Genomic DNA, 18,665 nt, shown 5'->3' with positions numbered 1-18,665 from the left:
TGAAAATTGATCCTAAGATACCTTAGGGCCTGTTCACATTTACTTAATTTCAGTTCAATTCAGCTCTAATCAGTACAGTTCATTTCAGCTCCTAATTTCCTTCTCTCATAAAATATTTATTTCAGCTCAGCTTAATTCAGCAAATGTGAACAGGCCCTTAGAACCAGGAAGAAAACTTTAAGCCTCTAAGCTCTAACCACTGCTCTCATTAATATATATATATATATATATATATATATATATATATATATATATATATATATATATATATATATATATATATATATATATATATATATATATATATATATATATATATATATATATTATACAGTACTTGTGAAGTGCATATATACACGATTTGATATTACATTAGTTGATATTTATTTTCTTGTAGTTTATTGAATTAGATATATATAGCCGGAGTAATTAACAAGTTAGACTTAGACACTTATATTGATATACTTGCATCATTTAATATTTTCGACCCAATTATTACCCAATAATAGTTCAATACGGAGTAGTACTTTATCATTTTTTTTTTAGTTCTCGTGTTGTTACATTAATAACACTGAATATGAATCTTTTTTTTTTTTTGAATATGAATCTTATCTATCGATGAATTCTAGCCTTTTTTTGTTTGTTTGATGAAGTTTTAGGCCAAGATATTATGTAAGGTAAGTTTTGTCTTCACTTCAATTTGTTCTGATGATGAAACAAAATAAATCCACCATCATCAATCAAATTTCTGCTTAAAACAAAAATTGGCCTGACACTCTATTGTATGCATGTCTAAAAAAAAAAAAATACTTTTCCCATAAAAATTAACAATGATGTAAAAAAAAAAACCACTAATAACTCACAATGCATTAAGACACATGGTCCAGTCTTTTAGTTAGTACATTTTTGTCCATGAAAAACTTTCGGATAAGGGATTGTTTAAATCGTAATTCAATTTTCTAACGAGTGTTTATGGTCACTTGAAAAAAAACGTTGAAATTATTCCGAAAAAAATGGAAGTATTATTTCCTATTATTCAATTAATTGTTTACCTAATAATGCATGGTATCCTCGTGGCTCAATCAATTATACGCGGATTGCATCATTATTCACTACTTTGAAGCACCCTTTCATATTCTTCTTTCTATAAAAAGCAACATAAACACTCCTTTCCATAAATAAATGGAACTTTCATGTTAGATTGTTTGTATCCCCATCTATCTTTTTTGGGGATTTATTAAAACAAGCTAATTTCACATTCAAATAGAAAAAAAAAAGGTTGCATATATATTTCAATTACACAAAATAAAATAAAAATGGTACGACCAATAGAATTATTCATGTACATATCTTTATTTTTCACGAATTTTTTGTGTACCAAATGTATTTCACCACCACCTCTTGTTCCTGCACTTTATATTTTTGGTGATTCAATTTTTGATAGTGGAAACAATAACTTGTTGCCTACATTGGCTAAGGCTAATTACCCTCCGTATGGCCACGAATTTCCTGGAGGTATACCTACTGGAAGATTCACTAATGGCAAAACCGTTGTCGATTTCATAGGTATGTTCTAATAATTCTTACTCTCTATTAATTACACAACGTTTAATAGTCACATTTAAAAGGAGGGGGATTTGAACCTGTGACCTTTTATCTCGGTCTAAAACACTGAGCCAAGACTTAGCTTTATTATTGCTAACTTATTTAATATGAATTTGTATGAGTATTTGATTGACTTGATGATGAGTTTTGCTATGTATGCAGCTGATTATCTTGGACTGCCATATCCTCCACCTCGAATTGCTAGTTTATCAACACTGCTAAGATCAAAGTCGTATATGGGGTATAACTATGCCTCTGGATCTTGTGGAATTCTTATTGAAACTGGAAAGTTTATTGTAAGTAATTAAATCCATCTCCTTTAAATACTTATTTCTCCTATTTTTGGAATAATTTGGTTGAAATACACCATATGTTTGAATCGATAGGATGTATGTGTTAGGCATGGCCCTATCCATTATCGAGAGAGAGTCCACTTTACAATTCCAATTACAATTCCACTTTACATATCGAATAGGAATAGCCGCCCCTTAGCCTAATAAAAGTATTTGATTTTCTTTTCTTTCATAAAAGTGGAACATTATTATGTGTTGTTTGAACTTTGAAAGAGTATGTCTCAACGTACATATAGGAATATTGAAAAAATTATACCAAGTGTATCAATATTGTTTCATATAATATACAAATTCAACTAAATATACAAATAGCAGGACTTTGGTATGGTTTTCACTTAGAAAATATTTTGCTCATTTCATTATTTTAATGTGATATGATAAATTAGTACGTATATTTCTTATCATATTTGGCCCAACGTATCTACATCATCAATAATATACCTTAATACTATCTATATGAGGGTTAATTTATGAGAAATTGTTATATACACATGGACGTATGATGTAAATAATACTTATTTCTTATTTAGATGATTATAATTGTTTATTTAATCATTAAATAAAATGCAAAAACTAACATTGAATTAATTGGATGCACTGTACCATATACCTAGGTTTATATTAAAAAAATTCACTAATTTACATATCGATCACAACTCCGACCCTTAAAATATTTGTAATAATTATATAACCTTTTGAGATGTATATTAACGTACATATGCATGGTCAACGCAAATTGGAGTATTATTTGCAATACATACGTGTAGAATACTGCCTAATAAGCTACTTCGTAAGTATTATTTCCTCAAATAGACCTCCAAAGATAACGGAGAGATATAATATGAAGTACTATATTAAGTTTAAAATGGTCATTAATGGTGTAATCCACATGCATAGAAGATACTCGATTATTAGTGCATTAGTGGTGACCACTACTAGAATTTCGTCCATTTCCGACGGAAAAAATCTGTCGCAAACACCCTTAATTCCGTCGGAATACTTGTTTCCGACGGAATTCCGTCGGAAGTCGTCATCGAAAAAGTGTTTGTAGGAAAAATGACCTTTTCCGACGAAAATTCCGTCGGAAACGTGTTTCCGACGGAATTTTCCGTCGTTAGTGATTTTTCGATACCGGCATAATCCGTCGGAAATTTCCGACGGAATTTAAAATTCGTCGGAAATTGTCGACGGAAATTCCGTCGGAAAATAATTTCAGGAAATTAAAAAAAAATACGCCGTGCCACCACCGGCACGACGTATCACCACCTCCAACCACCCAAGACGCCCCTCTCAACCACACCACAGCCTACCCACCTTAACCGAAACACCACACCAAAACCCCAACCCACAGCCACCCCTGACCGAACCCCACCATACCCACACCCATCCCTAACCGAACCCCACCAAACCCACACCACCCAACCCAAAACCCAGCCACCCAACCAAACCCACACCACCCAATTACCCAAAACCCAGCCACCCCACCAAACCCACACCACCTAATTACCCAAAACCCAGCCACCCAACCAAACCCACACCACCTAATTACCCAAAACCCAGCCACCCCACCAAACCCACACCACCTAATTACCCAAAACCCAGCCACCCCTAACCGAACCCACACTACCCACCCCTAACAAAACCCCACCAAAACCCACACCACCCTGACCGAATACACTAACCAAGCCACAACCACCACGAAAATCACCATAATACGACCCAGACCACAGCCACCACCGAAAATCACCCAAATTTAGATCCACCACCACCGAAAATCATCCAAAAATTAAATAAAAAATCAAAATTAAAAATTAGAACGTACCTTAAGATAAAAAAACTTCGAAATTAACCACGAACTTGGTTTAACAAGGTCAAATTCGACCATGAAAACCCTAGATCTAGGATTTTCATGGTCGAATTTGACCTTAAAAACCATTAATTTGACTAACATCACCATAAACGACATAAAAGGAGGAGAGCTTGCTTGAGAAGAGAGTAAAGCTTGGCTGAGAAGAGAGTAAGGAGGAGGAGGAGAGGAGAGAGAAAGCGTGAGAAGAGAAAGAGGAGGAGGAGAGAGAGAAAGGGAGGAGAAGATCAAAAGAGGAAGAGATGAGAGGAGAGAGGCGGATTGTGAATGAGGGGGGTTGGGGCGTTGTTTTGTTATTAGGGTTTTGGGGTTTTTTCCTTTTTTTTTTTAAAAAAAAAAAGTTAAATTCCGTCGGAAACGGGTTATAATCCGTCGTAAATTATACCATTTTCGACGGAATTTTCTGTCGGAAATGGTATAATTTCCGACGGATTAAAAATCCGTCGTAAATTTATGACGGAATTTAATTCCGTCGGAAATTTCGTACTTTTCGATGGATTTTCTTGTCCGTCGGAACGGTTCCGTCGAAAATGACCTGTTTTCTTGTAGTGGACATAGAAAAATAAATAAATATATATAGTGAAAATTCATACTTTAATTTGTGCAATTCATCATGGAAGTTAATAATTAATTATGATCCATATGTAGACTTGTCAAATTTCTTTCAACTAACCTTAATTTCAAAATTAAAAACATTAGTATGTAAATATATAATTAAAGATATCAATGTTCACAGTACACCTGTCTTATTTATTTACAGGGCGAGTGTTTGAATTTGGATGAACAAATGGTAATGTTTGAAGAAACCGTGAAAAAACTGTCACGCTCAAAGTTCAAAACCTCAACGGAGCTATCCCAACACATGGCCAAGTCCATTTTCATTTTCTCCGTTGGAAATAATGATTACATCAACACTTATTTTGGCATTTTAAACACAAGATTGCAGTATAATCCTCAACAATTTGCACAACTCCTTACTAAGAAATTATCATTAAAATTAAAGGTGAGTTTATTATAATCTTTGTACTCCCTCCATCCCTAAATTACATTCCTGTTTCTAGCATTTATTCCTCACATAATAGAGAAAAACAGAAATGTAATTTAGGGACGGAGGGAGTATTAATTTTCCTTTTTAATTTGTGATATACTACATGATTGTACGTGACAACTAAATTTTGATTAACAGTAGTGCTGGATTTTTTGCCTTTAATTATGCAGAAATTATACGATTTAGGAGCGAGGAAGATTGTTGTTTTCGAGCTAGGTCCAATTGGTTGCATTCCATCAATTGTTAGGAAGGCCAAGTTAAATGATAAATGTGATGAAAATAAAAATGAAATCGTTAAAATGTTCAACACTCAACTTGCAGTATTGCTCAAGAGTTTAACTTCTACTCTTCAAGACTCACACTTTATTATTGGAAAAGCACATGGATTAGGGTATGATGCTGTCATCAATCCCACAAAATATGGTATGCCAACATTTTTTTAAAAAAATCTTTTTACGTGCCCAAATCATGATCAATTATTTTTGTTAAAGTAACTTGTGCATACGTAATATTATAGGGTTAAGCGACAGTAGCAATTCATGTTGCGACTCGTGGATAAATGGTACATTGTCGTGCAAACCGGGGAGAACACCATGCTCAAATCCCGATGAACATTACTTTTGGGATGGTTATCATCCAACTCAAGCAACTTATTCTGTAATTGCATCTCATTGTATCAATGGCTCTGATGTTTGCGTGCCTATGAATATTCAACAGCTTGTTCAAGTTTTAAACTCATTTGCTTGCATGGAGTCCTAATGCATGGACAATTACGTCAACATTGATAGATATAACGATTATTGACACATTTATTATTATTTGATTTATTGCGTCAATATTAATATTGTACTCTCTACTCTGTAATATGCCATAAATTGAAAAGCAGGATAAATTTTACAAGCTAAGTAACAATTTTGCATTCCACTTTAAATACAGTATGGATTTATCCTCGAGTTACTTCTCTTAGGGCACATGTTTACATTTACTAAAGTGAGCTGAATTGAAATGAACTAAATTTAATTTATTAGAACTGAACTGAACTGAATAGAGCTGAAATGAATATTTTATGAGAGAAGGAAATTAAGAGCTGAACTGAGCTGATTGGAGCTGAACTGAACTAAAATTAAGCAGAAGTGAACAGACCCTTAATGGAAGAGTCCAGCAATATAATCTTGCAGTTTGCTTTTGATGAAATTTAATGTATGGTACTTATTAGTTATTACAACAGTTGGAATTCATTCCAGCTTAGTAACATTTTACAAATATAAGAGTACTCCATCAAATTTTTTTAAAAAAATTCTCGTAAAAAAAAAGTGTTCAAAATCGTATGCAGTACGAGTATATAACTAATGCAAAATTTCAATTGTTGCAATTATTGACGAGTTATGAATTGAAACTTGTGGCGTAGTACATGTTACATGCAATGAAAATTATGTGTTATATGTGTGATGTGTCAACTTACTATGTATTTCCCTCTGTCTCCTTTTGGCCACGGGTGATGATCGATGTTATTGTGTCAATAATTGTTTAGGGTATTTTTACCCTAGACACGTGGACCAATGAGAGGTCGCCACGTGTCGAGCTTAGGATGGCCCATGTGGCTCAACATCCTCTTGACACTTGGCGCCCTCAGATATGTTTCCGAAATGGCGGCCTTTAAAGGCCTAGATTCCTAATCGCGCCGTAAAACGGCGCAGCCCACTAAAATCTAGGTCAAGTGACCTAGGTAGGGGCGCATTTTCCAACGACCCTATAAATAGGGAGATATTTCCCCACTTTGGGGGACACATTGAATCATTGATTACACCCTTATTCTCTTAAAGACCTGAGCTTGGAATCCGAGCAGATACCCACCTAAATTTCCATTCTCTCTATTCCGTTTCAAGTTACTGACTTGTGCGTCGGAGGCGGAGCACCACCCAACCGGTGTCTCCGTTTGTTTTGCAGGTACAACTCACTGCGGATCAGTCTTCGTATTGTAACTCTCCCAAGGGACAAAAACACCCAAAACATTTGGCGCCGTCTGTGGGGAGAGTACCTCGAAGATGGTTCAAGAGTCTGTACCACCCCTTAACCGTCTGGGTGAAGACCCAGAAGTTTTTACAGACCATGAGGATGAAGATCCTCGGGTCGAAACTTTTACAGCCGAAGACGGCTCTCTCAGAACTAAACACATCCGGCCCAGAGACACTCTGGAGCGGGGTGCCTCCCAGGCGGGTCCGAGCAGACCCCCTGGGCAGCCGGAAGGGGCAACCCAAACGGCAGCTGGATCAGCCCCTGTCACCCGAGACGAACTCATGAGGTTCATGACGAGTTTCAAGGGTGAAATTACAGAGCTGATCACCAGAAGCAGGGCTGGCCCAAGTAAAGGTCAGTCGGCGAAGAAGACTCCTCCAGAGAAGGGGAAGTCAGTCAGAAACCGGCAGCCCACTCCCCATCCAAAGGAGTAAAAAATTCTCCTTCCTGGAGGGAACACCAATAACACTCGCCGGCCTCAGCAGCCGGTGAGAAGTAAAAAATCAACTCTTGATGCCCGGGAGATTATTAACCGGAAGAGAAACCAATCGCTGTATGAGTCGGCTTCAACGTCGAACTTTCCAGACAGCTTCAACAACATCTCTGCAGGGAGTGCACCCTCCTTGCATGAGAGCCAGACAGGCGGTAATACCGTCCATTCTGGCCCTCATATGATTGGAGTCGTCCCGTATGTGCCTACTCAGGCTTACGGGCAGTATCCTCCTCACTTCATGCAGCCGGCCTTCTTTGGGGGTCAGGCGGCGTATTCAAATGTCCAGCCATTGGACTGGAAGCTTCGCCTGCTGCGCCTGGGTGAACAACCTTCTGCGTTCACTCGGGAGATAACCGAGGCGGCTCAGCCGGCCAAGGTTAAGAATGTGTTGGTTGGTACCTATGATGGTACCACCAATCCGGAAGACCACCTCATGGCTTACACCAACCTCATGTATCTGCAGGGGTAGGATGATGCCACTTGGTGTCGATGCTTCCCGGCTACATTGAAGGGCATTGCCCAACAATGGTTTGGCAACCTGCCAGCCGGGTCCATAGACAGCTTCAGGAAGCTTGCCTTCCTGTTTGCTTCCAACTTCTCAATGAACATCCCTGCTAAGAAAACAAGCCTTGATTTGAGCACTGTTAAGCTGGGAGAGAGAGAAGGGCTGCGCTCATATGTCAGGCGGTTCAACCTTATCAGAATTCAGATTCAGGGACTGTCTGATGAGGTAGCTTTTACAGAATTTTTTAAAGGTCTGAGAGACGGGTCGACCTTTAAGTTCGACCTAGTCAGAAAAGGGGCTTTCACCCTACACGCGGCCCTGAGGGAGGCGGAAAGCTACATTCAAGCGACCGACCTCTGCTCGCCTGGTAGCCAGTCAGACTCTAAGAAGTCTGACAAGCAGAGAGACAACCGGCCTGCTCAGCCGGCAAAAAAGAAAGAAGAGAGCAAGAAGAGAAAAGAGGTCTGGGCGGTTAGTGACTCTGACCAGCCGTCCCAGAAGAAGAAGAAAGAATTTAAACCGTACGTCCCTAAGTACGAGTTTAACAAGGACTGCAACTCCATCCTCATGGAGATAAAGGACCGGCTGTCCCTTGAGAAGCCGAATCCAATGAAAAGTTCCGTTCAATCTAGGAACAAAAATAAATTTTGCCAATATCATGAGGAAGTTGGCCATGATACCAACGACTGCTTCAGCCTACAGCGGACGTTGGACCGTCTGGCTGACAAGGGGATGCTGAAGTCCTATATTTCCAAGTCCCCAGCCGGGGTAAAAAAGAAAAACAAGGGTCAGTCCTCCAAGACTACCCCCCAGCCTGCTAGTAGTTCGGATACCGACAAGGAGCCGGTCTACACTATAGTAGGCGGGTTTTCATGTGGTGGCCCTACCATCAGGGGCACCAAGAGCCATCTTCGAAAGATGGACAAAGATGATGATGAGCAGGCAGAAGCCAGCTCCTCCTTCCCAGACGTCTTAATCACTGAGAAGGACAGGGGCAGCGTCCGCCGCCCGCATGATGACCCGGTGGTCATTGAATGTAAGGTTGCCAACCAGCTGGTTGGACGAATCCTTATTGACACCGGCAGCTCATCAGACATCATCAACCTCCGGTGCTTGCAGAAGCTGAAATACAATATCAGCAGCATGCATCCGGTCACCTACCCCTTGGTTGGTTTTGGGGGTGGGATGGTCTACCCAGCCGGAAGAATTGATTTACCCATCCGGCTGGGGGAGAAAGGCCAGGGACGACATATTGTCGTCAGATTCTTGGTCGTTAAGGAGCTGACCGCCTATAACATTATTTTAGGCCGGCCAACCCTCAACGTAGCCAAGGCAGTAATCATCCCATCTCTCATGCTCATCAAGTATGAGAAGGATGATGGCACTGTTGGTTCCCTGAATGGGGATCAGAAGACGGCTCGGGAGTGCTACCTCTCAGCCGTCAGGGACACTGTAACCCCAAGTGTCCAGGAACCAATAGACCTTGACAATGTCAAGGATGTCGATCCAGCACCCGCCCCACCAGCAGCCGGTAAGAAAAGAAAGGCACCTCTGCTGGTGGAGGTGAAGAAGGAGAAAAATAGCAATCACTGACCGGTGAGCGGTCAGATGAGCTCCGTCCCCAACCGGCTGGAGAAAGCATTGATCTCGTTCTGGATAACAGCCGTCCAGAACGTACTGTTAAGGTTGGGACGGTTGCTCATGCTACTTTGGGTGCAAACTTGCACCTTCTGCTGAAGGAATTCAAAGACATCTTTGCCTTTGAAGTGGAAGAGATGCCAGGCGTCAGCCCGGATCTCGATGTCCACAAACTCGCCGTGGACCCCAAAAAGAAGCCCATCCGGCAAAAGAAAAGAAACCACGGCGAGGAAAGAAGTCAGGCGGCAGCTGCCAAAGTCAAAAAGCTGCTAGACGCCAGGTTCATTCGGCCTTGTAATTTTCCCGACTGGGTGGCCAATGTGGTCCTTGTTAAGAAACCGAATGGGACCTGGCGCATGTGTGTTGATTACACAGATCTCAACAAGGCGTGTCAAAAGGACAGTTATCCGCTTCCAAAGATCGACAGTCTGGTCGACTCTACAGCCGGTCACGCCTTGATGAGTTTCATGGATGCCTACTCCGGCTTCCATCAGATACCCCTGTGGAAGAAAGATCAAGAAAAGACGGCCTTCGTCACTGATCAGGGGCTATTCTGTTACACGGTGATGCCGTTTGGCTTGAAAAATGCGCCGGCTATATTCCAACGGATGATTAACACTGTCTTTGTTAATCAAATTGGGAGGAATGTAGAGGCATACATTGATGACATGATAGTCAAATCTAAACAGCAGACGGATCACCTTGCTGATCTCCGAGAAACCTTCACCACACTCAGGCGGCATAAGGTCATGTTAAATCCTAAGAAATGCGTCTTTGGTGTTGAGTCTGGGAAGTTTCTCGGATTCCTGATTGATCAAAGGGGGATAGAGGCTAACCCTGAGAAGATACAGGCGGTGATTGACAAGAAGTCACCCCGCACTGTCAAGGAAGCACAGAGACTAACCGGTTTTCTGGCCGCTCTGGGGAGAATCCTCAGCCGGTCAGGTGACAAATGTCTTTACTTCTTCCAAGCAATCAGGAAGAAAACCAGATTTGAATGGGGGGATGAGGCTGAGGCGGCCTTTCAACGGCTGAAAGAACACCTCCACTCTTTGCCAAGACTTGTTAGTCCATTGCCTAGGGAGGTATTATACATGTACTTAGCTGTCTCAGATCATGCCCTCAGTGTCGTTCTCCTTGCTAAGAGAGACGGTGTTCAGCTTCCGGTCTATTTCATTAGCCATGTCTTAAAAAATGCTGAGCTCTGGTACCCCATGGTAGAAAAATTTGGCCTTGCCTTGTATATGGCTTTCAAGAAATTGAAGCCATACTTCCTGGCCCATCCGGTGGTAATCTACACCGATCATCCCCTCAAGCGGCCAATGTCTACCCTGGAGTCATCCGGAAGAATGTTGAAATGGGCTATTGAAATGCAAAGTCTTGAAATCACTTTTGAACCTAGGAAAGCAGTGAAAGGTCAGGCGTTTGCCGACTTCATTGTTGAAATGACCCGACCGGTGCAACCGGAAAATCTTGACCAGGTTTGGAAAGTGTATGTAGACGGAAGCTCAACAAAGAACGGCTGTGGTGCAGGAATTATATATGAGTCCCCAGAGGGGGACAAATTTGAATATGCACTGCAGTTTAAGTTTCAAGCCTCAAATAATGAGGCAGAATATGAAGCCCTTCTAGCTGGAATCCGCATGTGTAAGGCGGCAGAGGCAATGAAGATTGACGCCTATTCTGATTCATAGTTGGTCGTTAGCCAGTATGAGGGAACATATGAGGCAACTCATCCAGCTATGATCAAATATCTTCAAGCAGTCAAGGAAGAGACTAGGGCACTTGAGGAATTCCGTCTAAATCAAGTGCCCAGGTCAGATAACAACCAGGCGGATGCCTTATCCAAATTAGCTTCATCCGCCTGCTGTGATACTCCTCGGTCGATTTTTTGGGAAGTTCTTGAAAAAAGAAGCATACATGAAGAGCCCATTGGAACCTTAGACCGAGGCTCCACTTGGATGGATGCCATCCGGGCTTATCTTTCAGACGACACGCTCCCTGATTCACCACAAGAAGCAGCCGTCCTGAAAAAGCGAGCCGCAAGCTTCGAGTTGAAAAATGGAGAACTCTTCAAAGCAGGATTTCTTAAACCCCTGTTGAAGTGTGTCACCCCAGAAAAGGGGAAGGAAGTTCTCGAAGACTTACACTCGGGATTCTGCGCCTCTCATATAGGCGGCAAGTCCCTAGCCGTCAGAGCCAGACGACATTACTTTTGGCCCACTCTTGAGGCAGACGCCAAGGAGTTGGTGAAGAAATGTGACAAGTGCCAAAAATTTGGCAAACTCATTCACCGACCGGCTACTGATCTGACGGCCATCCACAGCCCAATCCCGTTTGCAAAATGGGGAATGGACATTCTAGGTCCTTACACGCCTGCACCAGGCGGAAAGCGCTACATCTTGGTGGCTGTGGATTACTTCACCAAGTGGGTGGAGGCTGAGGCGGTCAAAAACATCAAGACCTCAAACGTAATTTCCTTCATTTGGAAGAACATTATCACCCGGTACGAGGTACCTATGTCTATGGTGTTTGATAATGGTCCTCAGTTTGAGACGCCTCAGCTAAAAACTTGGTTGGGAGATCAGGGGATCTCAAGCTATTTTGCATATGTTGGCCGGCCCCAAGCAAACGGCCAAGTTGAAGCCTTCAACAAACTCATCTCAGACGGCATTAAAAAGAAAATAGAAAGAGTCGGTGGCTTATGGGCAGAAGAATTAATCCATGTCCTATGGGCCATCCGGACAACAGCGAAGGGGGCAACCGGTGAAACCCCATTCCTCATGGTATACGGTGCTGAAGCCGTTTTGCCTATTGAGCATTATGAGCCGACTCTCAGAGTTTTGCTCTATGATGAAGAGGCAAATTGGGAGGCCATGCGGCTGGCACTGGACTCCCTCCCGGAGCGTAGGGGCAATGTTGTCCTGCGCCATGAGATATACCGTCTGAGGATGACCAGAGCCTATAACAAGAGAGTGCACAAGCGTCCTTTGAAAGTTGACGACTTAGTGTTACGGAAAATGGAGGCAACCGGTAGGACCAATGAGCTGGGAAAGCTAACTCCAAATTGGGAAGGCCCCTACCGGATCTATGAAGAAGTAAGGGATGGCACCTACCGCCTGGAAACTCCAGAAGGCAGGCACCTGCCTAGAACTTGGAATGTAGACAATCTAAAAAAGTACTACTTTTGAGAATGTAAACTTTTTGTAAACAGTGAGTCAATTAATGAAGATTCAGACTTTGTTTGCAAAATTGAGTTATCGTTTGATTATCCATCCGGGTAATATCCAGGCGGATTCCCCATTTACCTAACTAAGTTAGACACTTAGTGAAGGTTACATTTGTTTATCCACCTGGGTAATACTCGGATCTCTTGTTTATTTAAGTTTAATACTTTGTTTATTCAACTGCCTGACTATCCGCCTGGGTAATACTCAGACGGATTCTCTATTTATCTAACTAAGTTTGATACTTAGTATGATCAAATATTTGCCAGTCCGTCTGGGTAATACCCAGACAGACTTGTTTGCTTTAAAAACTAAGTTCAATACTTAGTGTAAATTCAATACTCTGACTAAAAACTAAACGCAAAAACGTTTAGTGGCTATACAACCGGTCTCAAACAAGGCCAGAGGCCAAAATGGTCGGATGGTTGCTCATTTTATAAAATCGCCTGTCCCAACATGGACAAAGGCGTCCGGCGACACCCCTCCGGGTTCAATCGTCGCAGAGAACGGACTATTTGTCGGTTCTTCCCATGCAGACGGCAAAAATTGAACAACCAAATTGGTCAACTCATAGCCGTCTGACCAAAATAACCTAGGAAGAACGAATAAGTTTCCAGATACCGGATGCCCATAGGCATCAGTCGGTCATTGATAGAGATTCTTGGGTTATTTATTCCAAAGTTGCACTCACTTCCCCTATGGGGGCAAAGGATTGTGTAATGGCTACGCGTTAACCCCAGACAAAATATAACCGTCTGGGTAAGAAGCTCAAAGCACCCGCTTTTATGGCCGGCTGTGCACTTGGTTTGGGGCAATCACCATTGTGATTGATTGGCCTAAAAACACTCCATACTTCTCCAAGTATCAAGTGTTTTCAAGCCAATCAATCAGCCTGACATAAAACCAACCACACAGCCGCCCAGGGGCAAGAGCACCCGGATTGCAAATTGCCGCATGCTTTTTTAAGTTAGGCAAAATACTATAGAATTGCAAACAGAGGAATAAAAATTCAAATCGAAAAAAACTCAAGACATATATAAAATCCGACTAAGTCGGAATACTTCATTTATATTTGAAATGGCACAAAGGCCAGAATAATTGTTAACCGGACACATCCGGTGAAGAAAGAAAGTGGAAATGTTAATCCAACCCCATGGTTGGTAAAAAGATAAAACAAAACACGGCATGCAAGCCGGTAAACAACATTGATTGGCATATTGCCGCAGAAAGGTGGGAGGCTCGCCTAAGGCTGAGGCGGAGTCTTCTCCGGCTGAGTTTGGCTGGCTTGGCCCTCTTGATGATCATCCGCCGGCTCCTCATCATCCGAGACTTCATATCCCTGCTCAGCAGCCCAGTCTTGGAAGCGAGGCGGAGGAGCATCACCTAGTTGCTGGGCATCATACACCTCAGTGGCATAATCATACCTCAGCTTATAGACCTCAAAATCTATTTCTAGGTAGAGGAGGCCCCAGGTGATCTTCAGCCGGGCCAAGTTGTCCCGTTCATTCTCCTCAGTCAGTCGGGTCTGCTCCCGGTCCAGCTCATCCGTCTGCTTGTTGCGCAGGGTCATGAGCTCAAGCTTCAGGCGGTCATTGTCAATCTGGAGTTGGGCATTCTCCTTGTCAGCATCTTCTAATGCCTTGAGATCAGACTTGGCATCTTTCAGCTGCTTATCAAGGTCATCAGCCCGGCTGTTAGCTTCATCGTTTGCAGCCGTCAAACTCCGGATCAGCTCCTCCTGTTTCAACTCTACTGCTTTAATCTTTAAATTACACATATAATCAGAATGTTCAGTAAAGTTAAGGTTTTCTAGGGCCCTCCGTTTGGCGTCATTTACCTCTTCCTGTTTCCGCCTGAAGGGACCCCGGAGATTGTCCACTCTCACCATAGCCTGAATCAATAACAGTCGGTTTATGAGTTACTTAGTCAGAATAAAGATTAAAGACATCAAGGTAGAGGAATCATGTACCTCAGCCAGAGAGCCCATTATCCGGTCAAAGTCCACGACCTGCAGATCAGGTATGGAGGCCTTCTTAGACCGGGTGAGGGTCCTCACCATCCGCTTCGCGAAGCCGGCAAGATCCGCCGGGTTAGGAAGCAGATCTGCACCAAAAGTAGTTCTTTGTGAGATAGAAGCAGCGTAGCTGGCATTCATCCGTTGCCGGCTGCTGGCTGACCCTTTTGAAGAATCAACCTTAGTCTTAATTCTCATAAAATTAAGTGGTCAAGGTATTTCAGTTCGTTCCTTACCGTGAACTTCCGGACGGGTCTCCGGCTTGTCCTTCCCCCCAGCTGTTGCCGCACCGCCTGCAACCTTAGGTGGCGCGCCACCCTTCGAAGCCGTAGAGGCCTCCGGCGCTTTCTGCTGTTCTGAGCTTTCACTCAGTTTCTTCAGAACAGCAGGGGATTTGCCCCCAGTCATTGGACGACCAGATTAGGCAGAACTTTGCTTCTGGGGGGGATCCTTCCTTGCGGCTTTGGCAGCCGGAGCCTTCTCCAGATCATCTCCCTGCCTTTTGAGAAGCTTGGAGAATGATCGAGGGATTCTCTTGGCGGACTCCTGAGAAAGAAGCAAAATATAAGTATACCCAACCGGTATGTAAAAAAAAAAAATGCAAACATAAAGTCAGGCGCTCTTACCCCGCCTTTCTTCGTAGCCTCGACGACTGCCTTTTTGACAAGGGCCGCCTCCTTGCGCAGTTGCGCCGCAGATTTAGCAGGAGTCTTATCCTGGTCAACCATCCTCAGGGCTTCTTCTGCAAAAACAAGAATGTCAAGTTAGAAAGAATTAAGGCAAGTTTGCAATAAAAATAAAATGACAATCATTCCGGATGAGAAGTATTCTACCCCTGGAAAACATCGTACTCAGTCCGCAGGCGGACAAGAAGCACTCATCTTTGAAGAAGTCCGGATGGGGGATCCAGTTCTTGGGAACTATGATGTGAGTCCCATCCCCCATGGGCTCAGTTGTTGTCTCAAAAAATCCCGGCTCCATGATTTGCTCCCGGGCTTTAGTAGATAGTTCCGGGAGAGGGCATTTACGTCCAAGAAGAGCCGGCTCAGTGTTGTACCGGCGTAGTGTCCGATTGTGTCTTAGGGTTGGAGAGGAAATCAAATAGAACTTGTCCTTCCACCCGGACCACTTGGACACTTTGTCCAAAGTCATTAGATATTGGGGCAGGGTAGTCAGCGTATACCATGCCCCATGGCCGCCTGGAGCCTTGCTCAAGTAGTGCCTATGAGCGAAGGCAAAGAAGCTGGGGTTCAAGTTTTGGAACTCGCAGGCGGCAATGTAACTTAATATGTTCACCCACGAATTAGGGGTGAGCTGCCAAACCCCCAGATCATACCCCTTAAGGATTTTCCTAATCCCGGGGTGGAGGGGGAACCGGAGGCCGGCTTCTATTACCGCCTCATAGCAGATGAAGTAGTCATCTACATGGTCAATGTCATCCCCCCAGGCCATCACAGCATCAGCCGGAGGGACAATAACTTCCCAACCCTTTCCAAATGGATGTTTCTCTTTAAAATCCCTGAACCCGCTATTAAGAAGGGCAATGTTACTCGGCAGCATCCGGGTTCTTTTGGGGTTGGGATGGTCAGCAACTTTGGGCGGCTGCTGATAGTCAGCCGCAAAATCTCCTTGGTCAGAGCCGGAGGATTCTGCTCTTGGTCCCTGGCCGGCTTCAGCGTCGCCGACTTCATTTGAGGAGGCGGCTCCTTCGCCGTCCACCTCTCTTACTCCCGATCTCCCGGAGGTAGAGGGAGCCTCCTCGTCAGATCCGCTCTCCTCCAAATTCCTCGGATCCCCTTCCGGGAAAACCTCATCGGCAGGCACTCTCATGGTGCGCCGGCTCTTAGACCGCCTGGCCGTTTTTTTCGTTCTGGCCATTGTGTCCTGCACAGACACAGAGATGGAGGAATTCGGAGATGAGCATATTGGTTCCGACAGTCCAGAAGAGGCACCCCCTGTTCTAGACTCAGCCGTTCCTGGGGATCGGCTGAGTGTCCTAGGCAGTGCCGAGTGGGTGGATTGGGAACTCATTTATGTTCTATTAAGAAAGCCAGGTATACAGGCGAAAAAACGGTATGCAAATTGAAAGGGAGAAAAGCTAAAATGGTACAGGCGGTTACCTTGCTTTAACTCTGGAAAATCTGAAAACCGCTACAGCCGGTGAGCCGGGTGATGAACTTCTAGCACTCGGAAGCTTGAAACTTGCTGTTATGCAGGCGGGAGCAGAGAAAATTCTCTCTCTAGAAATCTCTCTTTTTCTCTCTCTAAAAAGTCAATATGAACGTTAGGAGTGAAAAGGAGGGGGGTAACTTTCTATTTATAGAAAGTAAAAGTGGGGGGAAAATTTTGATTTGAAATTCAAAATTTTACCCGTTACTGTTCACCTATGAGAGGTGGACACGTGTCACAGGCCCCACGTGACATGCACGTGCGACCTGTGAGGGGCAAATGTTTAGGGTATTTTTACCCTAGACACGTGGACCAATGAGAGGTCGCCACGTGTCGAGCTTAGGATGGCCCATGTGGCTCAACATCCTCTTGACACTTGGCGCCCTTAGATATGTTTCCAAAATGGCGGCCTTCAAAGGCCCAGATTCCTAATCGCGCCGTAAAACGGCGCAGCCCACTAAAATCTAGGTCAAGTGACCTAGGTAGGGGCGCATTTTCCAACGACCCTATAAATAGGGAGATATTTCCCCACTTTGGGGGACACATTGAATCATTGATTACACCCTTATTCTCTTAAAGACCTGAGCTTGGAATCCGAGCAGATACCCACCTAAATTTCCATTCTCTCTATTCCGTTTCAAGTTACTGACTTGTGCGTCGGAGGCGGAGCACCACCCAACCGGTGTCTCCGTTTGTTTTGCAGGTACAGCTCACTGCGGATCAGTCTTCGTGTTGTAACTCTCCCAAGGGACAAAAACACCCAAAACAATAATAGTACGTGTTACCTAGTAAGTAGCTTATATATTGCTAATGTTGATTGAGTCCTTTGTAGCTTTACGTAGCGTTTACATGGAATTGTAAGCCTAATGACATTACGTTAATATCAAGGCAAGGGGCAGCCTGCTTCGACATTGTTGAATACTCAAGTTTAATTTGTCAAAAAGAAAGGAAGTACGAGTCCAATTTCTATACTTTTCAACATTATTCCAGGGCATGGCAAAGCTAGCAGTAATAAGGGTCTATTCGTTCGTTGTTGTAGATGATCGAAGTATCAAAATTGACTATTGAGGGTACAATACATAAAGATCATGATAACTTTTCATTATTTACATGCAATTATACTAATTATTAAAATTACCAAGTATACTTATGAGGACTACCCAGTCAATTCCCCAGATAAACAAAATTTGTTTATGTGGGGGTATAATTGTCTTTTCAAGTACCAATGGAGGGGTATATGCGTCTTTTCACGTACTAGTTGAGGGGTACATGTGTAATTTCCTCGTCAAACAGTAAAAGCAAAAAGCAAACAGTAATTGGACAACTCACCAAAAGTACTGAATAAATGACTCTGCTTTTTCAATATATTTACAAAAATGTCATCAGATTGACAAAAATTCGTTTATTTGGCAGATTAACTTGTATTTTCCCTATACTTATATTAATAAGAAAAGTATTGACTCAAATAATTTTAATTTTCCTAACTTGAATTGATCTGGTGTATATATGACTTGCTTGCATGTCATCCTTCAACAAACTCAGCTTTATTATTTTCATAATGGACTATATGATTGATGTATATACAATTATACACCATAATTATTAAACTAAACATTGACTTTCCTACATTAATATATACAATAATTTCTTTAATTAATAATGTACTTAATTTATGTTATTTAGTTAGCTACTACATACCTTTCTTCTTCTTAGGTACGAGAGTTTTTTCC

At 42.8% G+C, this 18,665-nt stretch overlaps 1 protein-coding gene across 1 annotated transcript; it reads left to right on the top strand.

Moving 5' to 3' along the window:
• The first annotated feature begins 1,087 nt into the window (after positions 1–1,087).
• Positions 1,088–5,751, top strand: LOC110705336 (GDSL esterase/lipase 7-like). The gene is made up of 5 exons (XM_021883169.1): positions 1,088–1,566; positions 1,768–1,901; positions 4,586–4,828; positions 5,044–5,296; positions 5,391–5,751. The coding sequence occupies exons 1-5, from the start codon at positions 1,317–1,319 to the stop codon at positions 5,630–5,632; spliced, it is 1,122 nt and encodes a 373-aa protein (XP_021738861.1). The 5' UTR covers positions 1,088–1,316; the 3' UTR covers positions 5,633–5,751.
• The last annotated feature ends 12,914 nt before the right edge of the window (positions 5,752–18,665 follow it).

Source organism: Chenopodium quinoa, unplaced genomic scaffold, assembly GCF_001683475.1.
Source record: "Chenopodium quinoa cultivar QQ74 unplaced genomic scaffold, ASM168347v1, whole genome shotgun sequence".
In the NCBI taxonomy this organism is placed as follows: domain Eukaryota; kingdom Viridiplantae; phylum Streptophyta; class Magnoliopsida; order Caryophyllales; family Amaranthaceae; genus Chenopodium; species Chenopodium quinoa.
The sequence above is the reverse complement of the archived record's forward strand: the minus strand, read 5'-3'. Positions and strand labels throughout refer to the sequence as shown.